This window comes from Dermochelys coriacea, chromosome 2, assembly GCF_009764565.3.
Source record: "Dermochelys coriacea isolate rDerCor1 chromosome 2, rDerCor1.pri.v4, whole genome shotgun sequence".
NCBI lineage: Eukaryota > Metazoa > Chordata > Testudines > Dermochelyidae > Dermochelys > Dermochelys coriacea.
This window is the reverse complement of record NC_050069.1, coordinates 16,982,182-17,007,700: the sequence shown is the minus strand read 5'-3', so window position 1 is coordinate 17,007,700 and position 25,519 is coordinate 16,982,182. Positions and strand designations below refer to the sequence as shown.

General features: G+C 45.7%; 1 protein-coding gene across 2 annotated transcripts in view; it reads right to left on the bottom strand.

The window, feature by feature from the left end:
• Positions 1-14,804, bottom strand: part of DNAAF11 (dynein axonemal assembly factor 11) — a 57,898-nt gene extending 43,094 nt beyond the window's left edge. The window contains exons 1-2 of one of the 2 annotated variants that reach the window (XM_038390832.2): positions 14,670-14,804; positions 7,612-7,779 (exon numbers count right to left, since the gene is read on the bottom strand). In XM_038390832.2, coding sequence (XP_038246760.2) covers positions 7,612-7,779; positions 14,670-14,679 — 178 coding nt within the window. In that variant the 5' untranslated portion in view covers positions 14,680-14,804. Of the gene's footprint in view, positions 1-7,611; positions 7,799-14,669 lie in introns of those variants that run through there. The other variant, XM_038390831.2, reaches the window with a different exon arrangement.
• Positions 14,805-25,519: the final 10,715 nt, after the last annotated feature.

The following is a 25,519-nucleotide window of genomic DNA, read 5'->3' as shown; positions in this document are numbered from 1 at the left end:
GGGCTATGGGTGAGGAAGTTAGGAATCATGGAATGAGATTTTCTCTTGGGATTAAGTTAATGTACATAACTAAACAGTAGTGACCATTTATAGATACTCACAAACACCTAATGGCCATTTCCTTTTGTGAATGTACCAATGTCCTGGAAACAAATCAGTCACAAGAACATACAATTTTGCTAAAAATAGTAACGGTGAACACAGCAGCAATTATTTTCAAAATAGACTGCTTATCCTCCATGAGACTGAAAACTAAACCTGCAAAAAGCACAGTCATTTTGTAAGCAAAATGTCTAGTCTTTTCACTAATGTGTTTTGTAGTTGCTGTACTTGATCATTTGATATAATATGTATTGAAGTAAGTTAATTGTTTATCCACAGAAAATTCTACATCTCACAGTACATTAGCTGGCTTTTATAATGCAGGATGCTTGTGTGGTTGCAGATTTAGCTTTAAAACCTTCTCAGGTAATTTAGCAAAACTAGTTTGAAATAGGACAGCTTATTTCACACATTATATGGGGACCTTCCATGGAGTAACAAGACGAAGAAATTTCATTCTAATGTTTCTACTCGAATCTATAGCAGAACTAGTCTGAATAAGTACTTCTAGAACGGTTTGATGTGATCATGATTCAGGAAGCTGAGATGCTATCCAGGAAGTGGAGAAAGGAGCTCAGACTTGTAATGCTGATGGCAATAGATTCCTAGCACATGCCCAGACAGATGGTGCTCAGAAAGAAGTTTAGCTTTATGAGTTTAAGTATAAATGCTGAAGAACTAGGGAGGAGTTAGAATTATAGCATCCTGCTGACCTGGAGATGATCATTCTTTGTGTCAAAAGTGTTCACATCCTGCTGTGTGTTTTATATTGAACAAGATTTCAAGGCCATATCTGAGAATTTTTCCTTGACTCCAAATGAAGTCCCATTTAGGTGAGAGAAATTGTAACAGCCCTCTAGACTCTAGAGACATTTTCTGCAGCAAAGTACTGTGTAATCTCTGTAGGTCATTTGTATTACCTAGCATGTCCTTTTCAAACTGCAGAGTACTGCATTTCACTGAGCACACTATGTGCAGGAGAGAGATTCTGTTTGAGTTCACAGAAGAGAATGGAGCAGAGAGGTTTTTTGTAAAATAATCCTACAAAGAAGTGCATTAGACAGAAAGATTATTAAACCTATATAGTGCAAAGGGCACAGGAGAAGGTGTTATGTTGTTTCCTTTGAGGCAAAAAACAAACTTCATGGACATGGTGTCCAAGAATCATCCCTGATAGATTGTGACAATGTGGCAGAAATGGATAACTTTTTCTAATTTATTTTTTTCCAAGATACTAAGCCAAATTTATCCCAGGTGTAATTCTGCTGGAAAAAACAGTTACAACAGGGATTAATTTAACTCAGTAGATTCAGCAATTTTGCCACTCATGTGTTGTTCCACCAGCTGAGCAAATCCAAAGATAGTACAGACAGCCAGTCAAGCAAAAGAGTATCCCATAAGTCCTTTCCTCCCTTGCTGGGCATTCCCCAAATGAGCTTCCAAGATAACTAATCAAGATAAAACAACAACCTGAATCCCAGAAAATGGTTCTTTTCTCCACAAACAACTGCAATTAGGAGGTTTCAGAGTAGCAGCTGTGTTAGTCTGTATTCGCAAAAAGAAAAGGAGTACTTGTGGCACCTTAGAGACTAACAAATTTATTAGAGCATAAGCTTTCGTGAGCTACAGCTCACTTCGTCGGATGCATTTAGGTAAGCCAAATACATCTTTGTCCTATGAGACTGTCTGGCAATCCTTACTTGTGGAAAATAATAGTGATAATTTCCGATACAAGAGAGGGAAAGAGGAAAAGAAACAGAACAGCAAATAAACTTTACCACAACAATCCCAGAAAGAGGGAAAGAAAAAGGCAAAAGCCATGGATTTTTAATATATATGTCATACGTATCATAGGTCTATAACATCTTGAGCACCTCTGGCTGAAAGTTGCACCCAATTAAGTCATAAAATCCACCCTGTAATGTCTAAAAATGTATGTAAGCTGAACCATTTAATTGTCATACATATTTTCCCTGCTGAGGAAGTAATAGGTCTAATAGGACCCTGTGAAGACCCTACTTTGTTGTGATTTCAGATGCCATTCATAGTGGATGAGGATAATTTTTCAGCTACTTCTTAAAGTAATTCCCTTCTCCTACAGCTTCAGCCTGCTGCTTATGTCTTTCAGGCACTGAGACATTTATGTGATGGCGCTAATTGCATCTGCTGAGAAAATGTGAAGTTGGGTGTAATCAACATATTAATGGTGTTGGAGCCCATGGCATCTCATGAACTCTTCCATATATATGTTTTGAAGACAAGAGAAACAAGACTGTTCCATGAAGCACTGAATCGTTGGCCAGTTGCACCACCAATCCTATTATGTCTTTCATGCTGCTCATTATCACCTTACTCTCCTTAAAGTTGAAGATGGATCTAACAGTATAAGCAATAAGGTTACGTCCATAGCCGTCAAACAATTATTCATGAACTCTACCACAGCTATCTTCATGTCTTGTTCTAAAGCCTAACTTAGGCCTTGTCTACACTAAAAATTAAATTGACCTAAGTTAGGTCAATGTACAGCCACTGCAGTAATTACTACGGTGGTTCACATCCACACTACATCCCCTCCACAGTGGTCCTCTCTTACCAGGAGCGCTTTCACTGATTTAACTGTGTGGGGCATTTTGGAGCACTAACAGCTGGAGAGCACCTCTGCTTCTCCAGGGCTGACAGCCCTGGCTATCCATCCCCACTAGCAGAGCTGACAGCCAATAGGCAATGTAAGTAACGCAGTGTCTGCACAGACACTGTGTCACCCTAACTACATCGACCTAAGTGCTATGCCTCTTATTGAGGTGAAGTTATTAGGTCAATGTAGTGGGCAACTTACACAGGTGGGAGTAACATTGTAGTATAGACATTTACAGAGTTAGATCAAAGTAAGGCAACTAACTCTGTATTGTAAACCAACCCTGAGATGAGTCCAGAATGTTAGCAAGGACAGGTATTAGAGTTTACTCATCACCACATTGGTGATTTTCACTGAGGAAAGGGAGGTTTGAAACAGTATGGTAGCTGACAAGTTCACTGGCCAAGAGCATTGGTTTCTTGAGAAACAACTAGATATGTTTTGCAGTGCTGGAGAGGTTGTGTCTCTGATGATTTTGGTCCATAATCACGTGGATGTTTCACCTCTTTCATGTGCTAGGTAAGTAAGGCTTAAAGCTGTAGTTCAAAGGAGGCTGCATGACATCAAGAAGTAGTGTTGGCATGCAAAAGCATGGAGATCCAGAGCTTTGCTGATCAACATGATATGAGAAGCTTTTTTCAAGCGACAAAAGCCATATACGGGCCAAGCTCAAGCATCACAACCGTTCTGCAATCTCAGGAAAGATCCAGCCTTCTTAAAGACAATGTAGCCCTCAAGCAACATTGGAAGGACCACTTTGAGACTCTATTGAACCATGAATCTGAAGTCTCAGCTGCCACCGAGTCCATTCCTTAGCATCCAGTAAAAGAACCTCTTGTTGACTCCCCATCTTCTGAGGAAGTTTGGCATGTCATCACTCAGACTAGAAACAACAAGGCACCAGGCCCAGATGGCATCCCTATGGAGGTCTTCAAAGCTGGTGGAATAGCACTCATGCAAAAACTTCATCAACTTCTTGTTAGAATTTGGATTAATGAGGAAATTCTACCCGACCTAAAGAATGCCAATATTGTGACCATTTCTAAGAAAGGAGACAAGTCAATATACAGGAATTATCAAGGCATTGCCCACCTCTCCATTGCCAGGAAGATTCTTATTCACATCCTTTTGAACAGTCTCCTCCCTCTTGCCAAAGACATCCTTCTGGAATCCCAGAGTGGTTTCTGACTGTCTTGTGGCACCACTGACATGATTTTTGTTACATGTCAGATCCAACTGAAGTGTAGAGAACAACACCAGCCATTGTTTATGGCATTTATTGACCTAAGGTCTTTGATTCCTTCAATTATGAAGTGTTATGGTAGTGCTGTCTAGGTTCAATTATTCATTGATGTTCGTTCACATTCTCAGGCTAGTTCATGATGGGGTGACCACCACCGTCCTCTGTAATGGGTTGGAGACAGATCCATTCACCAGCTGTACTGGTGTTAAGCAGGGCTGTGTTATTGCCCCAATCCTTTTTATCTTGCTGTGATCTTGATTCTTATTATTGACTACCTTTCTTCTGGAATTGGGACTGAGTATTGTATGGACGGGCAGCTCTTCAGCATCTTCATTCTAAAACTAAGGTCACCAGGACTGTTATTACCAACCTTCAGTATGCTGACAACTGTGCTATCCTCACGCACACTGAGGCTGACTTGCAATCCACCCTAGATCTTTTCTCAGGCACCTATCATAGCCTGGGACTTTCCCTCAACATTGGGAAGACTAAGGTGCTCCACCAGCCTGCTCCAGCACAAGTTGCCCTCCTTCACCCTCAAATTGTCATCAGTAGTGAAGTCCTGGAAAATGTTGAGCATTTCCCTTAGCCACCTCTCCCAGACAGCCAATCTTAATGTGGACATTGAACATAGGATCCATTGTGCCAGCGCATCCTCCGGAAAGTTGTTTTGTTGTGGATCTGTGGAAGGAAACTAAGATCCTGGTCTACAATGTAGTAGTCATCCCCACTCTTCTTTATGGGTGTGTGACATGGATGACATACTGAAGTCATCTTAAGCATCTAGAGTGATACCACCAGGCTGCCTTAGGAAAATTCTCCTTATCAGATGGGAAGATCATCACACCAATGCCACTGCTCTCTTTGCAGCTAATATCACCAGCATTGAGGTGAAGATTATGAAACATCAACTTCACTGGGCTGGCCACTGTGTGTGGATGACTGATACTTGTCTTCCGAAGCAATTCCTCTTTTCTCTACTTAATAATGGTAAGAGGACTCGCAGGGGAGAGAGGAAATACTACAACGACACCCTGAAAGTATATCTTAAGGGAGGTATTGACCCCATGAATTGAGAAGAGCTGGCTGTCAATAGACTGCAATGCTGTTGCATCATACATCAAGCCTCAGCCCGTTTTGAAGAAAATCACCTTGCTCAAGAAGCTGAGAAATGGCAGAGGAGGAAGGGAATTGTACAGCATCCTGGCCAGCAGTTGTGCTTTCTCCAAGCAACCACCTGTCAGATATGTGGAAAAATCTGTAAAGTAAATTGGACTCCTCAGCCATCTTAAGTCTCATCAATGACTTTTTTCCTCCTAGCAGACATCATCCTTGTATCAAGGGATAGCCACCATTGCCAACAATGTGATTTTCTTGGGAATCAATTGCACAGTAGTGCAAACTCTATCTGGAAATCACATGCACTCCCATCTACTATTGGTCTACATTAAGCTAATTAAAGAATAAATGTGCATCTTATTAAAAATGAGATCAGATGCAAGGAGCTGTTGTGCAACTGATGTTCTGTAAGTTAATTAATTGAAAGAGCACTGTGATACCCCACACTAGCCTACCTGAAATATGAGGCCCATCAGAAGGACAAGATAAATCCTTGTAGGAGTTGGACACAGCAACAACCAGGATGAGATCCTCACTATCCCTGCTCTGGCCCTTTGATGCACTAAAGCAATATAACAGAGCCCTAAAAGGCCTGATTCTGACTAGGGGATTATTATCCAAGCATAAGTGCTGCAGAAGATAGTTGTAAGGATGCTCTCTAAAGACACAATCACATAAAGGGCCCTCTGAAGACCCCATGGGGATGTGCTAAGGGTTGGGGGGATGAGGGTGGGAAGGGAGTATCAGGTGCAGGGCCACAATACACAGCACAGCAGAAATCTCATGCAGTGCTGCAGCCCACAGGGCAGCCTGGGAAAGCTACTGTAATTTAGGCCCCCAGGTCTGTTCAAATTACTCTGGGGGCCTCTCTAGCCCTCAGAGCAGCCCAGGATCAGGAGGGCATGATGCTGTCTGTCTTAAAGTAATCTTGAGCTGTTTCCTCATTTAAAAAAAAACAAACTTACAAGATACATGCTAATCACCTCTAATTAATGACTTCCTTTTGTTGCTTCCTATCCCTCATCCTTCACCAATATACCTTCTCTTTGGATTCTAAGTTTTTTTAGCCAAGAACTTTGTCTTATATTTGGCTGTAAAGGGCCTGGTAAACATTTGAAGCTATTTCAGTTACAACAGATTCTAAGTAGGTCCAGGTCTACAAAGCCCAGGCCTAGAGTAGTTTCATATCCATCTGTGGGATGCTTATGGGCAATATTTTGCCACTCATTTGCAGAGTTGTTTTTCTTGATGAATGTGAGTTTCATTATAAAACATAAAGGAATTCTTATAAGAACTTATGAAATAACATTTTTCACTCACACATGCTAAAAGTGAACTTTTTGTACACCTTTAGGTATCAGCATCCTCTGATGTCTCTTATGAGTTAGGGAAGAAACAAGTGGGGTCAAACCAATTCTTTTTAGGATTGTACTTGAGCTGGAGGATTTCTTGGCATCAGTATAGAGCAGAGGTGGGCAAACTTTTTGGCCCGAGGGCCACATCAGAATACAAAACTGGATGGAGGGCTGGATAGGGAAGGCTGTGCCTCCCCAAACAGTCTGGCCCCCGCTCCCTATCTGCCCCCTGGCTGCCCCCCTCAGAACCTCCAACTCATCCAACCCTCCCTACTCCTTGTCCCCTGACCGCTCCCTCCTGGGACCTCATGCCCCAAACTGCCCCCCTGGGACCCCACCCCCATCCAACCCCCCATGCTCCCTGTCCCCTGACTGCCCCCCCGACCCATATCCACACCCCTGCCCTGACTGGCCCCCCAGGACTCCACCCCTATCCAACCGCCCCCTGCTCCCTGTCCCCGACGGCCCCCCAGAACCCCTGCCCCTTATCCAACCCTCCACCCCTCTCCCTGCCCCCTTACCATGCTGCTCAGAGTATCAGGAGCTCGCAGCCCTGCCGCCCAGACGGAGTCAGCTGCGCTGCCCGTGTGGCGGTGTAGCTACAGGGGAAGGGGGACAGCAGGGGAGGGGCCGGGGTCTAGCCTCCCCGGCTGGGAGCTCAGGGCTCAGGCAGGACTGTCCCGCTGGCCGGATGTGGCCCACGGGGCCGTAGTTTGCCCACCTCTGGTATAGAGTGTGCTAGTTCCCTGATAACATAATTCATTCTGTGTATCAAAATGTTTGCTTTATTCATTCCAAGAAAGATGTAAAAAATAAATTTTTAGAAAAATAAATTAACTGATCCATGCCTTTTTATCTATCAATTTTTTTTAAATAAGAACATTTTAGACCTATATACTGCTGATAATTCTTAACTGTATGTTCTCTCTTTCAGCTATTAGGACCCAATCCTCTGAGATGCTGAGCACCTTAACTCCCACTTAAGTCAATAGGAGTTGAGGGTGCTCAGAATCTTTCAGGATTGGGATATTTACTGTTGCTCCCTTGTTGCTCATTTCTTTCCACTCCCTTAAACTCAAAATCTTGCAGCCATTTTCTTGACCTCAAATACATGCATGTAACTCAGTTTAAAAAACAACAATGAATAAAACACCTACCTATTTTTGGAATTAGGTTATTTTGAAGATAGAGGATTTTTAAATCTCGACACAATTTGTCAATGTATTCTAGTTTTTCTATTTCCTGCTGGTGCAAGGAGATTTCTTCCAGTGAAAAAAGTTCACGGTTGTTATGCTCTGCACGTTGTCTAAGAAGTTCTTCAGTGACTGCAAGACACATTACCATTTAATGGAAACTGATTTTATGGAGGGAATTTTCTGGTAATCTACTTGTAATCTACTAAGGAAGTTAATTAAATCTTTTCTTTGTCCTTAATAAACAGACATTCAACACAAACACCAATAATAATACCTACCACTACAAAATTAGCAAGAGACATGATGCCTCAGCACATTCTGCCATGATAGCTATCACTGTATGAATCAAATTGACATTATTTTTGACACAAGAGAAATAATGAAGTTGGCGGTCTTTCCTGGGGACAAAATTTGATCCTGCCATAAACTGGTACAAGTCCTATTGTCTTCAATATAGGCTAGATTATGGGCTGATTTGTGCAGCGGTACAAAGGAGGAATGGGGTGTTGTATGGTTGCTCTGAACTCTTGGTCTTCGCTGACCAAGTACAGCAACTGTGAGTGGGGTGCAATGGAGGGAAAGGGGAGTGACATGTTAAAGGAACATTTGTCAGACTTTCACACTGAAAGCTGAGAAACTAAGGGTTACATATCCCTCCACTGGCTCACCCCTCTCTATTGCATCAAATATAAGCTACTTGATTTCACTTTCAAGGCCCACCATGGCCTCTGCTCACCTTACCAATCATCTCTCATTCACTATTGAGATGTCAGTCTCCATCATCCACTTGTTACATTTTCAAACAAGCACCTTTGTGCTTTCTACCTCGCTACCCCTTACACTTGGGAGGTGCTCCCCATGAACATCTGCAAAACTAACACGTTATAAAACTCTTTTTTTCCATGGTTCCTGAAAAAAACTTGATAAAGATTAGTCTACTAGTGTGCTGAGACCACTGCCTACCATGCTGACCAATAGTGTCTCATTGTTTCCTTGTACTCCACCAACTGTCTGTATCCATCTGTTGTCTCTTGTCTTAAAGATTGTAAACCCTTTGGGGCAGGGACCATCTTTTTGTTCTGTGTTTGTACAGCACCTAGAACAATGGGCTTTTGTTCATGACTGGGACTCCTAGAAACTACTTTTCAGAGTAGCAGCTGTGTTAGTCTGTGTTCGCAAAAAGAAAACGAGTACTTGTGGCACCTTAGAGACTAACAAATTTATTAGAGCATAAGCTTTCCGATGAAGTGAGCTGTAGCTCACGAAAGCTTAGGCTCTAATAAATTTGTCAGTCTCTAAGGTGCCACAAATACTCCTTTTCTTTCTAGAAACTACTGTAATACAAATAAATAAATAATAATGTTGAGTCTAACATAGAGGAGGTCAAAACTGGAGAAGACTGCGTAGGGCAGCAGGTAGACATGAGATAGGATAGACCAAACTAATTGAGATTTGAATACTTGTAGGGTAATTTTGAATTGGGTTTGGACATGGTTAGAAAACCAGTGAAGATGACAGAAGAGGAGGGCAATATGGGTCCAATTCCTATAGTAAGAGTGGAATGCTGGCGGTAGCATTCAGCAGTGGGTCTCAATCATTTTTCATTTGTTGACCTCTAAACATTTTCAAATGGAGGTGGGGACCCCTTTGGAAATCTTAGGCATAGTGTCTGTGGACCACAGATTGAAAACCACTGTTTTATGGTAATGACAACCTTTCATGGTCCCCTTAGACCAGTAGTTCTCAAACTGTGGATAGAGACCCCAAAGTGGGTCACGACCCCATTTTAATGGGGTCACCAGGGCTAGCTTAGACTTGCTGAAGCCCAAGTCCCACCGAGTTGAAGCTGAAGCCCGAGTCCCACTATCTGGGACCGAAACTGAAGCCCAAGGGCTTCAGCCATGGGCGTTGGGGCTCAGGTTACAGGCCCCGTGCCTTGGGCTGAAGCCCTCGGGCTTTGGCTTCCCCCTCACCCCCGCCCAGGGCAGTGGGGCTTGGGCTTTGCCCCCCCCCCCCACACACACACACTCAGGGTGGTGGGACTCGGGTAGGCTCAGGCTTTGGTCCCCGCTCCTGGGGTCATATAGTAATTTTTGTTGTCAGAAGGGGCTCATGATGCAATGAAGTTTGAGAACCCCTGCCTTAGACATAGTCTGCAGAGCAGTTGGGGTCTGCAGACCACACCTTGAGAACCACTGGCATACAGGATACGCTGAAGATTAAAGGGTATACATTTGGAAAAACCAAGGAAAGGCAATATAATAGCCAAGATCAGAAGATTATGGCACAGATAAAGATATCTGCAGAGGTATGGTCAAATTAAGAAAGGGGAAAGATATAAAGCCTCTTTTAGAAATAAAAAACGAGAAAGAAAGATTGGTACCAAGAGAGGGGAATGCTGGAGATACAGAGTCTGTTTCTCCACTGCCTTGTACATTTTATAGTTACTCTTAACTTGGTAGCATTTTACACTCACTGCACAAGTGTACATGACTACGCAAAGTGCAAGTCAATGAAGAACTGGGCCTATTGGCTTCCTGATTTTGCTTGAAGAGATTGATAATGTCAAAAATCACCCTGAAATCAAAAAGAGAGAGACTTCTGTCCAGAGGCAATTAGTGCACTAACATCCCAGGAAAAAGCAGTCTCAGTATTGTGAAAAAGTTACAAGTCAACTGAAACCAGTAAAAGTAGTGATCAGAAACATTTCCCTCAGAACTTTAATAATGTCAGAGGATTGGAAACTGGAAGGTAGTTAGGAAGTGAGGGTTTTATTGACACCTGACAAAGATCCATTGGAGCTAGTGAGTGATTATGTCAACTGGTGACAACAGGTGACAATTTATCCTGTAGGTGGTTGAGAGTGGGGTTCCAGTAATGAGATGCTTTCATTCATGGAGGAGAAGACATCAGGGAGTGCTGTGAGAAAGCCAAAAGAAATCGAAGCAGGTGCTGGGGTGCAGGTAAATCAAAAGACAATTGGAAACCTGGAGTTAAGGCAGCAGTAAACTTTTCAAACATTATTTTAAGACTGAAAATACCACAGGTTCAGATAATGACGCCACGCTACTTCACACAGCAACGTCTTGTTTCAGCATGCATATGCCAACTTCACACTGAGATGTTGATTTCCAAAGCACTAGTTTAGCCCAGCAGGGGACTGGCAGCATAACAGCAGTGGCAATATACAATTAAAATAGATTAAGAGAAAGTGGAAAATCATAGAGTAAGGGAAAGCCATGAAGTCTAGAATCTCCCAGTGTCCCTGTTCCTAATTGGTCTAGATCAAGTTACTCCGGGGGGAATTCTGCAGGACTGCGCACCTGCAGAAAATGCCCCCCCGCCTAGCAGAATTCCTGTGGTTCCCTGCAGAAAATGGCCCTAGCCCCCGACACCTGGACCCCTCCGACAAACTCCCCGCACCCAGACCCCCAACCCCACTAAGCCCCAACCAGCTGCACCTGGACCCCCACCCCATCAAGCTGCACTCCCCCAGCACCCTACACACAAACTGAGCCCCTGCACCCAGACCCCCCCCAACAAGCCCCATCTCCCCACACCCAGACCCACCCCCCACTGAGCACAACATCCCCTGCAGAGTCCCACTGCCCCTGTACTCTGAACCCCACGGGCCCTTGTGCATCCAGATCTCCCCCCGAGTCACCTGCACCCAGATTGCCCCCCACAGAAACCTCACACCCCACACCTCGATCCTCCCACACTTGAATCCTACTGGTCTGAGCCTGCCCAGCTACACCTGGTGCACCTGGCACAGAGGGGCAGGGCCCCAGGGTGTTTCTGGGACAGACCCACTGCCGAGTCCCTGTACTGGGGGAGGTGGGGGCTTCAGGGTGATCTCCCAATTCAATGCAGTCAGTGGCCTGTGCTTCCCACTGCCATACTGGAGCCACATTTATTTATTGACAAATAAAATTTGCAGAATTTTAAAATATTGTGTTCATAATTTTTAAATTTTTGGTGCAGAATTCCCTCAGGAGTAATCAGATACCACCTTTCAGAGTGCACCATTTTACCCCTCAAAATCATGATCTCATAACACAGAGTCACTTTTAATGTCAGTTACTTTGAATGCCATTAAATACATGGACTGGAACCTATTTTGGATTATTTCCATGAATTAATGATAACAGTTTACTTTCTCCACTTTTATTTAAGATTTGTAATTATGACGTAGTGCTGTCTATTTTTGGTTTGGAAGAAGAAAAAGAGACGTTTATAAAGTCAGTATCATATCTTTAGGCCACAACATGTACATTCTCCCCTACACTGAAGTTCTTCCATTAGCAAATGTCCTTGGGGAGACAATGTTTGATTTTCTGAAACTGACCACTTTTGCTGAACAATAGGGAAAAAAATGCTAAAAAGGGAAACTCCCTCCATCGAGCAGTACACAATTATGTTCCAAGTAGGATTCCCCAGGCTCTGGGGGAGCCTGGAGATGTGTAGTAGTTAGGGATGAGGAGGGCGGGAGGGGAGATGGGGAAGCCTGGGGATGGGTAGTGGATGGGGATAGAGAAGGGGGAAGGGGAGGAAAGTTTGGGGATGAGATGAGGGGATGGGAGTCTGGTGGAGCCTGGAGATGGGGGGGGGAGGGAGAGCCTGGGGATGGTGGAGGGGGAAGGGGAGAAGCTGGTAATGAAGGGGAGGAAAGCTTGGGGATGGGTAGTGGCTGGGGATGGAGGGGCAGGGAGGGGAGTCTGGGGATGGGTAGTGGCTGGGGATGAGAGGGGGAAAAGGAGGTTGGGAATTAAGGGGTACGGAAGGCTGCAGGAGGGAAAGCGAGGTTGGGGAGATGGGGGAGAAGGCTGGAGAGCTGGGTAGTGGCTGGGGAGGGAGATGGGGGAGCCGATGGGTAGTGGCGGGGGACGGGAAGGTAGGGGACGGAGATGGGGAGGTGATGGGTGGTGGCTAGGGAGATGGATAGTGGCTGGGAAAGGGGAGGGAGATGAGGGAGCTGATGGGTGGTGGCTGGGGAGATGGAAGTGGCTGTGGGGAAGGGGGGGAGATGGGGGAGCCGATGGGTGGGGTTGAGGTGGGGGGGTGGGAGGAAGGGGGGGTTATGGGGACGCCGGGTGGTGGGAGCAGGGGCAGGGGGAACGGGGGGTGATGGGGCAGGCGATGGGTGGGGTTGAGGTGGGGGGGAGGGGGTGGGGTGATGGGGCAGCCGATGGGCGGTGGCGGGGGAAGGGGGGGAGATGGGGCAGGCGATGGGCGGGGTTGAGGTGGGGGGCAGGGGGAGAGGTGACGGGGCAGCCGGTGGGAAGCGGGGCGGGGGAAGGGGGGAGATAGGGCAGGCGATGGGCGGGGTTGAGGGGGGGCAGAGGGAGGGGTGATGGGGCAGCCGGTGGTAGGAGCGGGAGAAGGGGGGGAGATGGGGCAGGCGATGAGCGGGGTTGAGGTGGGGGGCAGGGGGAAGGGTGATGAGGCAGCTGGTGGGGGGGCGGGGGCGGGGGGAGATGGGGCAGGGGATGGGTGGGGTTGAGGTGGGGGGCAGGGGGAGGGGTGGGGGGGCAGCCGGTGGGGGGGCGGGGGAAGGGAGGAGATGGGGCAGGCGATGGGCAGGGTGGAGGGGGGGGCAGGGGGAGGGGTGATGGGGCAGCTGATGGGGGGGCAGGGGAGATGGGGCAGGGGATGGGTGGGGTTGAGGTGGGGGGCAGGGAGAAGGGTGGTGGGGCAGCAGGTGGGGGGGGCGGGGGAAGGGGGGAGAAGGGGGAGATGATGGGTGGGGTTGAGGGGGGCAGGGGGAGGGGTGATGGGGCAGCAGGGTGGTGGAGGCGGGGAGAAGGGGGGGTGATGAGGCAGCAGGGTGGTGGGGGCGTGGGCGGGGTGAACGGGGGGTGATGGGGCAGGCGATGGGTGGGGTTGAGGTGGGGGCCAGGGGGAGGGGTGATGGGGCAGCCGATGGGCGGTGGCGGGGGAAGGGAGGGAGATGGAGCCGGCGATGGGCGGGGTTGAGGGGGGGCAGGGGGAGGGGTGATGGGGCAGCCGGTGGTGGGGGGCGGGGGGGGAGATGGGGCAGGCGATGGGCGGGGTTGAGGGGGGGCAGGGGAAGGGGTGATGGGGCAGCCGATGGGGGGCGGGGGAAGGGGGAGCAGGGGGAGGGGGAGGGGTAGTGAGGCAGCCGGTGGGGGGGCGGGGGGAAGGGGGGGAGATGGGCGGGGTGGGGGGGGGCAGGGGGAGGGGAGGGGTGATGAGGCAGCCGGTGGGGGGGGCGGGGGAAGGGGGGGAGATGGGCGGGGTGGGGGGGCAGGGGGAGGGGTAGTGAGGCAGCCGGTGGGGGGGCGGGGGAAGGGGGGGAGATGGGCGGGGTGGGGGGGCAGGGGGAGGGGTGATGAGGCAGCCGGTGGGGGGCGGGGAAGGGGGGGAGATGGGCGGGGTTGGGGGCAGGGGAGGGGGAGGGGTGATGAGGCAGCCGGTGGGGGGCGGGGGAAGGGGGGGAGATGGGTGGGGTGGGGGGGAGGGGTGATGAGGCAGCCGGTGGGGGGCGGGGGAAGGGGGGAGATGGGCGGGGTGATGAGGCAGCCGGTGGGGGGCGGGGGAAGGGGGGAGGGGGAGGGGTGATGAGGCAGCCGCTGGGGGGCGGGGGGAGGGGGGGAGATGGGCGGGGTGGGGGGGGAGGGGGAGGGGTGATGAGGCAGCCGGTGGGGGGCGGGGGAAGGGGGGGAGATGGGCGGGGTGAGGGGGGCAGGGGGAGGGGGAGGGGTGATGAGGCAGCCGGTGGGGGGCGGGGGAAGGGGGGGAGATGGGCGGGGTGGGGGGGCAGGGGGAGGGGTGATGAGGCAGCCGGTGGGGGGCGGGGGAAGGGGGGGAGATGGGCGGGGTGGGGGGGCAGGGGGAGGGGGAGGGGTGATGAGGCAGCCGGTGGGGGGCGGGGGAAGGGGGGGAGATGGGGAGGCGATGGGCGGGGTGGGGGGGCAGCCGGGGCGGGGGGGGGGATGAGGCGGCTGGGAGGGGCCGGCCCGGCTGCCAGTCGGCGGGGCGGCGCCGGGGACACTCACTCCGCACCATGGCCCGGCCCGGCCCGGCCCGGCCCGCCCGGGAGCTTCAGGGCCCTCGCGCCGCCGCCGTTACCGGATGCCACGCGGCGCAGCCATAGCAACGGGGCTGGGCGGGCCCTAGAGCGGCGCGGGGCGGGGCCGATCTGCCTCCCTCCCCCCGCGGCTGGGCCGGCGGCTGCGGGGCGATCTCAGAGCCTTCGAACCTCTCCCCCTCCCCCAAGCGGAGCCCGCCGGCTGCCCGGAGCCCGGGGCAGAGCCTCCGGTGCGAACCTCTCCCCCGGGGCCCCGGAGAGTCTCCAGCTCGGCAACGGGGGGGCGGGGGCGGGTTTCATGCTCCTGTTGTCTTTCTAAACGCATGAAGGGGAATTACTTTAAAATCCAGGCTCTGCAGCTCACCTCACCTCAGCCAGGACTGCCAAACGTCACCCCTCACCAAAGCACCCCTCCGTGTGTGAGCTCAGTCCCAGTGACACATTTGATCATATGTCCTCTTTCACAAATTGGTCCACCCACTGTACACACACAAAATAACATCCTAATTCTGCAACCCCCCTGGTAACGGTCTATGCTGCAGATTTGAAGGTTCTGGGTTCACACCTTACTAACAAAAAGAAAAGGAGGACTTGTGGCACCTTAGAGACTAACAAATTTATTAGAGCATAAGCTTTCGTGAGCTACAGCTCACTTCATCGCTGTAGCTCATGAAAGCTTATGCTCTAATAAATTTGTTAGTCTCTAAGGTGCCACAAGTACTCCTTTTCTTTTTGCGAATACAGACTAACACGGCTGCTACTCTGACACCTTACTAACTACTCAGATGGGGGAAACTGCATGTGTTCATGCAACTGAAGCTTGCATCCTTTTTTATCTGAATCTGTAGTATTAAGGTTGCCTGGGTAATCATAACTCTGGCATTTACTGTCTTCTGAATTCTTGATGTTGCAACTTTAAAGTTTTTTATTTAGATATATTTTAAAAGTACACAAAACTGTATATGAATATAGGTTTCTTTGAGGCCCCGGGGAATAATTGTCATTGTTGAAATGATTTTAAATCGCAAAATCTTGTGTTCAGGCACGGATTTGGATGTTGCATTAATATTTATTTTATTGTTGTATCTTTATTGTTTGTGCTTTGATTAATGGACGCTGTCCTTTTTAAGAACATGGTGGGGCAATTGATTGTAAAGTGTGTTTCTAGAAGACTGAGGACAGTGGCTGGAGATTTTGCTTGTGTGTACAGAGAGTGGAAACACTGCCTGTGCCATTTCCAAAAATGTCAGAACTTGGTTTAATAAATGTACCTTTCAAGAAAGCAAGACTCATTTTTGAAGAACGCATTAGCACTTACTTGGGGACTGGATACCTCAAGATATTGCTAAAGAGCTATAGAGCCTTTCACCAGGTTAAATCTAGTCCAACTCACTAGGTATTAAAAATTGTTGCCACCTAATGGATGTTTGGTGGCCCCTAAATGAGATATGCTTGTGGGTCTCAGTTTCAGCTCCTTTTCTGTACTTATAGTGCATTCATCACCATAGTATCTGACTATCTACCTTGCAAAATAATCACCAAGCTTTATGCTATTGACGGATTTACCACAGAAGCCAAGATTTTTATCAACTGTGGAGACTGAACGGCTCCTGTTTCTTGAGATGTGCTGGCAGAACAGCGTATGTGGGAAAACTGCCTGTTGCTGCCTTGTAAACTGAGGATTTCCGGGTGGCCAGGTAAACACTTTCACTAGCAATAAATCCACACAGCTTTTGTAAACTGCCGTAAAATTATAGGCAATTTATTTGCAGATATGCAAATTCACTCACTAAATCATTTGCATATCATGCCAAACATGGAGTACAAAACTTGGCAGCTAGGCAGCTTTCTAATTTTACATTTTATTTATATAACCACATAGGTGGATAAGAAAAAAGGGGTCACTGATTTAAATGTTCTATGTTTTTGCACAGCTAATGAGATATAAGGAGGATGGCAGTCCATTACACATATGTAGTTTAACTTCCTTGGTTCTCCTTGTCTATCTGGCCCACAACTAATAAAACCACATAAAAGGACAAAGTTTCAGAGTAGCAGCCGTGTTAGTCTGTTTTCGCAAAAAAGAAAAGGAGTACTTGTGGCACCTTAGAGACTAACAAATTTATTTACTTCATGGTTGATTTAATTCCTGCACTTCTGTTCATTCGCATCAATTAGCCACTCACCACCTAAGCAGCAAAATTTGATATCTCATTTTTGAAATCTCCCCACTGTATTTTCCACCGAATGCATCCGATGAAGTGAGCTGTAACTCACGATAGCTTATGCTCAGATAAATTCGTTAGTCTCTAAGGTGCCACAAGTCCTCCTTTTTTTATAAAGGACAAAGAAATATATAGTTATATGGCACCATCTGGTGGTTCAAGGTGCACTTTACAGAGCCATAGAGATGGCAAGAGCCTAGACCATGCCCTGCCTGTGCAATATACTTTACTTCTGTCTTTGTCTCCTACTGTTTGTCATACCCACTTGTTGTGTTTTGTTTCAAGTTTGATTGTAAGCTCTTAGGGGCAGGGATTCAATGTGTGTCTGTTTGTATGGGACCTAGCACAACAGGGCCTTTTGGTGCTCACATAATACAATAAATAATACTAATTAATAGGATTTTGTCCAGTCTTGTTTCAGTCTCCCAAGCAATAGGGTTCTCTCTCTTCTCTTTGATGGCTATTCCACACCACTCAGAAAGAGAAGATTAAAAGCAGCATGTTTTAAATGTTTTTGACTACATTGTTGAAAATGTAAATTTTATACAAAATCTTCTAAATTATCTCACCAGACCAGATCATTGGTTCATCCAGGCCAGTATCCAACCTTCTGCAGGCATTCTATCTGATGCTTCAAAAGAAAGAAAAAGAAAATCCATAACGAATCTGGCTAATTTACAATGCAGGAAAGGACACATTTCCTTCCTGATTTCCCTGAAGGAGATTTATGCCTAGAAGCATAAGGTTTGCTCAGTGCCCATGTTGATGTTCCAGATTAGGCAAAAATGAGATGTCAAATTTTGCTTCTTAGGTGGTGAGTGGCTAATTGGTGCGAATGAACAGAAATGCAGGAATTAAATCAACCATGAAGTAAAACTCTGGTCCCGTTGAAGTCAATGGCAAAAATCCCTTTAACTTCAGTGGGGCCAAGCCTCACACAAATTCTCTGTACAATTATTTCCTGTGAATAGTCTTAGAGTCAGCAAAGTGACATCAAGGCATTCTTCTTCAGCAGGAGGTGCTCCGAGTTCAGCTGTCTACGTTTCTCATGACTTTGGGGGACTCTAAGGCTCACCGAGGCGCATATCAGCCTATGAAATGGGAGACGTAACTTGAGACAGAATTTTGCTTGGTATGCAGGGGACATAAAAGACGGCTTGCTAATAGATGTTCCAGAGAGCATGCTGTGAGAGTGAGAGATAGTAGCAGAGATGGTGGGACAGATGCCCTAACACTATTTCAGACCACAGGATCATTCAGTCACCAGGATCAAAACAGAGGGAATCAGGGTCAGAAACTTCTGAGAGAGAGGTGCATCTTCTAGGTAAGTGAAATTACAGAAGTTCTCCCTCTTTTTTGTTAAGGCTGTCTTTACACTACATTTTTTTCCCCCTCAAAGTTTCCTACTGTTACCCCACTGGTGCAACTCTCCTGGTGGGAGTGCTTGTGTAGACAGGACCCTGGCATTTTTACCACTGTATCATCTAACCCTGCTCAGAGCAAGACTAGACAGCATAGTGGGGAAAATGCTGCCAGTGGCTGGAACCTTATTTAGATAGTAAATCCTTCAGCATAGGGACTTTCTGTACCTATGTATATGTAGAATGCCTAGGACAACAGGGCCCTGATTTTGTTATGGGCTCTTAGACATTAGCATAATATAATAATATAGCTTATTCTGTCCTTCCCGGACCCAGTGCCCTTTTACCTGGAATGCTGCCCCTCCAGGCAATACCCCACAGATCTGGGTCTCCCCTCCCCAGGGAACCCCCCACCCTCTATCCCCACCTTGCCTCAACCTATGGACTACTGCCAGTCACCAACTAGCCCCCTTTCACTGGGGCCAACTGCAGTCTGTATAAGCCAGTCATCATAGGCAAGGGGGGTTTGGACCTGCTGCCTCCACCTACCCTCGGGCTGCTCTTGTGCAACCACAGTACCCTGTCTTAGGCCGTCTGCCAGGCCTGCAGTCTAGAGCTTTTCCAGTCTGGAGCCTCCCAGCTCCTCTGGCCTTCCCCAGCCCTGCTTCACCTCAGGTACCCCAGTACACACCGGAGTAGCCAGGCCCATTTCCCTCCACAGCTAGAGGAGACTCTGTGTGCTCCTGGCCCACTGCCCTCTTATAAGGGCCAGCTGGGCCCTGATTAAGCCAGCCATGGCCTGATTGGGGCATGGCCCCCAGTTGGGGCTGCTTCTCCCAATCAGCCCTGCTTTTCCTTCCCTGCCACAGCCCTCTCCCCAGACTGCTTTAAGCCTTTTAAGGCAGGAGCGGGTGACCACCCCTAAAATGTGCTAGAACCTGCACACAAGACTTAGAACAACATAGTCCTTGCTCCTAAAATCTAGATGTCAGTGATGACACAACGAGCAGCATGACAAACAATAGACAGCAGATGGGGGTTATACAGCGATATGGTCCTGGTTGCTCATGATAGGGGTATACTAACTGAATAAATTCACTCTGTCATTTTAATATATTAAAAAGTTTATTTGTTAAAACAAATGATAGACTGCAACATAAAGTGTCTACGGAAGCATGACAAAATAAGCTTTATACCATTAATGTAACTCTTCATGAGAAATATTTTGAATATATATTGGGTTCCATTATGAGACTGTTCATCTGAGTAAGAACTACATGATTGAGCCCTATAGCATTTGATGTGGCTCTGCAATCCTCAGTTGCTAAAACACTATGGGTCAGAACCTTAGGTGATGGCCACGTGCTGGTTTATGCCAATTTATGATATGCATCTCTCTCTTTTCATCAAATCTCTATATGACTTTTAATTACTATTTAGCATTTCTAAAGGCCTCAACCAAATTAGGCTCTCTTGTGCTAGCTGCTGTCCAAACACAGAATGAATAACATTCCCTGCCCCAGAAAGTTTACAATCTAAACAAGATATAACAAGCACACTGAGGTGACAAATGTGTGCAATGCTTAGCAAGATTCTTTATTAATACCCGCACAAGTAATTGTTCTCAATTTCTAATATATAAGCATATTATAAAATAAAGGTATAGGACAAGTGAAGGGCCAGATCCCAAAGAACTGGGCCAAAAGTCTTTTCCTATTTTATGTACTGGTACTCTTTTTTACCACATCCTTCAGTTCTGAGGGCTACTGTTATTGTTAGTATAGTTCCACAGGTGTATAGGGTGCTCCACAGATGGATAATAATGGATTTGTCCCTGCTCCAAAGAGCTTACAATCTAAGGGCTCCTACAAACACTGCTGGGCATAATGCTTGCTATTGTCGAGAACCCAGCCTCCTCACTAGAGTAAGCAATATGTCTGGTATCAAGTGTTTGCAGGATTGGGCCTGAAATTTGATTTTACACAGCAAGGAATGACCAAACAAAAGATCAGGGCATGGTGAACAAGGATTACAATAGCAAAAGGTGATAAGTTTATTGTTACATGTGCATCTTGAAAATTCCTCATTGGATTTGTATTTTAATTAATGTAATACATTAAAATTGAACAAGAGGTCCGTTACTAAAGGTAGAGACTTTAGATTACAGTAGCCATCTCATAGTACACAAAATGTCACACTAACCCATAGTCAATAAGTGTTTATACTTCACTAGAGATACTGTTTAAAATACCCTGAGAGCCTGATTCTCCTAATCAATAGAAGCTGCAGATGCTCAGCACTTCAAAAGTCAATCTACTTTTACTTAGGAGCCTAAATATGGATTTAGGCTTCCCTGTTACAAAATGTTGGTTTTACTCTTTCATCAACCTTGATTAACTGTGACCCAGTGTTTCATTCTAGCAAGGCAATAAAAAGTTTGATTCTATTTTCATGAGGAACTCCTAGAAATTATTTTAAAAATAAACAATTCTCCTCATTGCGATAAAAAGTACATTTAAAAGAGGGCCCATTATAACAAGCATATCATAAGTAACAAAATATATATAAATACCACACAGTAATCAGTCAATTTGGAGTAGACTCTAGAGTCAAAGTGAATAAAGAAGCTGAATTATGTAATATTCATATAATTATTCAAGCGTATCATCTGTACTACAAGAAAAATATGGAGTTGTGAGGAGCCTCTCAATGTTTTTATTTACTATTATAATTGTATTTATTATATTATATTATTATTATTATTATTATTATTATTATTATTATTATGTGAAGCAATTTTCCTTTACTTCAGGATTCTCTGCCTGAAGTACACCATGGTGTCTTTATTTAAATTACAAATACTGGACTCTTAGTTTCTCACCTGGTTTATTTTTATCAGGGAAATATTTAACATACTCAGCAACAGTATTTTAATATAAAAATAGATAACATGGCTGTTTCCCCGCCTTGAGTTTTTGGTGCTGAGTCTTACATTCAAAATCAAAGCAAAATAATATTTACCCCTTGAAAGGTTGGCATGTTCACTTTAAATAATTGCAACTATGCCTTCCTTCATTTCCCCACATCTCCAGGGATTCTCTCTCACAAACACAAATGTATCCTGTTTGAGGATGGCCATAAAAGTGAGTAATGATAAAATACAGTTAGCTGAACAGTGATTTATCATTTCCTTTTTTCCTTCATCAGAACCTTCAATTTTTTAAAAATTAATTTTTTACAGAAATTTACAGGACACTTCTACTATGCCTGCCAACCTGTTCGCATCCCACCTGCCAGAGTTGACCTTCCACAGGCAGCATTATGGGTCAGATTTAACACACTGTGGCTCCACTGGTACCAGTTGTAGCACAATGGGGGATAAGCAGACCAGAAGCAGTGATGGCAGAATAGAATTTTTATAGATAATACTACGCGATCACATTTTCATCATTTTATAGCACGGGGAGATGAAATTTTACACTGTGTTAGCTAAATTGGCATACTTGGTAGGTATAACAAACTAGTTACGAAACAGTGTAGTCGCAGATCAGTGATCACTGGTCACTCAAGGAGATTAATGTTTAGCATTGTCTCTTAAATCCAATATCAGGAAAATAAGGATCCATGCTTGAAAAATAAAGGACTCTATTTGTTATGTTAACCATATGATTCTGGCGTCTCCAGCTGCTCGTCCAACCCTCTGACTTCCTGACTTTTCTGAAGGTAGCACTTCTGCTCTCTAACAGGAAACACTATTTTGGCACAATTAATTTCCACTCTCTTTTCTTGTGTTTCTAACACTAATTTTTCTGTCTTCAAAATCACTGGGAAAGAATCCAGAATAGAAATAAAGGCCAAAAGAATATTATCCAATTCACCACTATCCGGAAGCATTCCCAAATTTTAAACAGTTTGACAAGAAGTTATTTCAAGACTGTAATGCATGTTCTATGGCCAGAGTAGCAACATTAGTGAAAACGGTTTAAACATCAACAAAAGATTGATTTGTAGGGCTCGCTAGACATTTTTCCCCCACCATCTTAGTCTCCAAGACCCCAAATTCTGCAAGTTACAAAGCTTGGGTGACCCCCTGCCTATGCAGAGACCCACCTGGCATCAAGGGCGTTCTATGTGGGCATAGGGGTCTGTCTGCATGGGTCTGCTACAGATTGGGTGCAAAAAAGACTGCTAAGAAGCCAGGCTTTACACTAAACTGTGAAAGGATCCAAGTACAGTCCAAATAAAATGACTTTGTGTTCTTGCGAGGAAAGCACTCTGAAACTTCTGATTGTTTTTTCACTGCCAAAAGAAAATGGCTCCAGATAAGTGATCTGTACATGCTGGCAAACCTAGATTTGGTGAGGAGGGAAGAGTGAAATTTGTTAATTAAATACTGAAAATTACATTGAGAATTTGTCTGCTGTTATGTGTCTATGAAAAGCAAGGGACAATGTTTGCAGGATGATGTTTACAATCTAATTTCCAACAAGGGATGCTGTAAACTAATTGGCACACTTGATGACTGGGATGCAAATTTTAATTCCCAGCCTTGACGAAACCTGAAAGAATAGTCAAATTTTTCTGTGAAATTCTCAGATACTTCTTTCTCAGGGTGCAAGTCCTTTTATATATGTTAACTCACGGTTCTCCAAGTGGGATCTGCAAGTATGCAGCCGCAGTTCAGTTCCTCAACTGGGCTCAACAAGGGAGCCTAAAACAGGGCTGTTACCTCCAGGTACTGAAGGAACATAGATCAGACCACAGCCCCACTCTTCCTCCTGCTCCTCACTAGACAAATGGGAGGAGGAGGGAGTACTAGAGGGTATCTTGAAATTAGCACCATCCCTTCTTATCTCTTTCCACTGCAGAGCAAGAGGGCTGCACTGCAAGGGCCAGTTTATCTCCCCTTAGCATAGGGAAACTGGTTTCAGGATCCTGGATCTACAATGAGCTAAGCATTAGGAGTGCTGCAGAACTGGGAGCTGGAAATAAGGCACAGGATTGGGGATGGCACTTGAAGGAGAGAAGTTAGAGTGGATAAGATCTCTGAGGGCTGTGTAAGCTATTAGGCCCCAAATATTCAGCTGGTGTAAATAATGTAATTCTATTCATTCACTGGAGCCACATTAATGTACAGCAGCTCAGGACCTGGCCCTGCATCTCTGTGTCTAAATCCAGCAAATTGAAATGCAACCACCTCTGGGCTGAGACACAGCAATTGTTTAACAGCCCAACTATTCAGTAGTTAGGGCAGAAAATGAAGAATACTTTATCCAAATGAAACCAGAAAGGAGGTTTAGATGGAATTAGTTATACCGAAATCTGATGAGGATAGTAGGGCTAAAATCCATTACTGGTGAAAAGCTCCATGGGATCTTTTCAGCACAAATGGACAATACTTTAGTTGTACAGCTCATCCTACAGACAGCACCCTCAGCAGCGTATTAACACAATGCAAACTTAAGAGTCAAGATTGCAATCTATTGAATCACCCAATCCTCTTCCTAAGCACCTGGTTCTTCTTTGAAGGTCTTCCATTCCAGTACTGAGCAAGTCTAACCAGAATTAGCTCATAAAAATCTGACAGTCACAGCTGAGCTGGTGAGTCTGCAGACTTGGTTATCTGAATGAATGGTTCACTCTTCTCTGGAGTATTTTTCCCCCGTACCCTACAATCCTTTATAGCATTCTACTTACCGAGTCAGTCTTTCAATTATTTCCTGCAAGAAAATGTCAAAATTAATGTGTACATTTTTGTATGTCCTGATTCCAACAGTTTTTATAGAGTTTAAAGCCAACAGGGACCACTAGACAATGTAGTCTGGCCTCCTGCATATCTCGGGCCATTAAATTTCATCCAGATATTCCTAGATTGAGCCCAGTGACTTTAGGTAGACCAAAGCATTTCATTTCTCAGGAGAGTAAACTGTTGTGTTCCACAGTCAGAAAGCAGGACAAAGTGAGGTGCTACCAATATCCGAGGCCTCTGCAATGGCAGAAAATTAATTGGGTGAGATATTCCCAGATGATCCTAGCAGACAATCCACACCCCATCTAAGAGGAAGACGAAAAACCCCCGATATGTCTGAAAATCTGACATGGGGGGAAATTCTTTCCGAAACCCATATCTAGTGACCAGTTTTACCCTAAGCATATGAGTAAGACCAACCAATCAGGCATCTAAAAAAAAAAAAAAGATTTCTCTGTACTACCTCAGAATACTGGTCAGCCTTGTCTAGTGTCCCCTCTCCAGCTGTCGCCAATCTCTGATGCTTCAGAGAAAGGTGAACCTGCATCCGAAAACATCTGGCCAATTGTGCACTGAGAGAAAAATTCATCCCTGATCCCTACAGGTGTGTAGCTGAAGCCCTGAAGCATGAGCTTAGATGATAATCATCATTTTAATTCAGAGGCACAAGTGTTGTGGACATGTTGAGGGCAATTCAGAGCTTCTTCTTTTCTCAATAGTCCATGAAGGAAGGGAATTAACATGGGGATTCACAGTGCTTTGTGCCAACCAATATACAAAAAGAGTGTCCGATTCTGCCATCTTTACTCATGTGGAGTAGTACCTTTCTCACACAAATTGTATCATTTTACTCCACAGAATTACTCATGTGAGTAAGGTACTATTCAATATGAATTCGGGCAAAAGAAGACTCTAATCTTCTAATTGTATGTAGCAAACTGAAAAGTCTCATTAGAGGCCATTTGTGGTTTAAGGTTATTTTCTTTCTTTGTAGTACACGGTTGTTCATGACCTAGTCACAGCAGAAGAAAAATTAGTAAGATTTCAATCTAGTTTAAGGCTCTGCTTCTCTTCTAATTTACACGGTATAATGAGTAACATATCTACTAATTAAAACAGTAGATCATACATGTGCATAAATTGACAAATTGAATCAGGCCTTGATTACACTACTATCCTTAATTACATGCATTGGTGTAGCTACACTAATGCAATCTCTAGTGTAGAAAGGCAAAGACATTATTTGTATCAATGGTGGTGACCCTGGTGTTTCAAACAGGTAAACACCACTGTGTAAACGGTGGCATTGATTGCTGGCAGCTACACTGTTGGCTGTAGTTGGAGCAAATACCCAGTCTAGATATTGCTGATGATTGCCCTTAGCCCACTGGGAGAGGAGCTGCAATGCATTCCCTATACTTTTGAGGTCCATACGCAACCATAGGAGAAGAACCACAAGCCCCATTGCCAATTGCTCTAATTC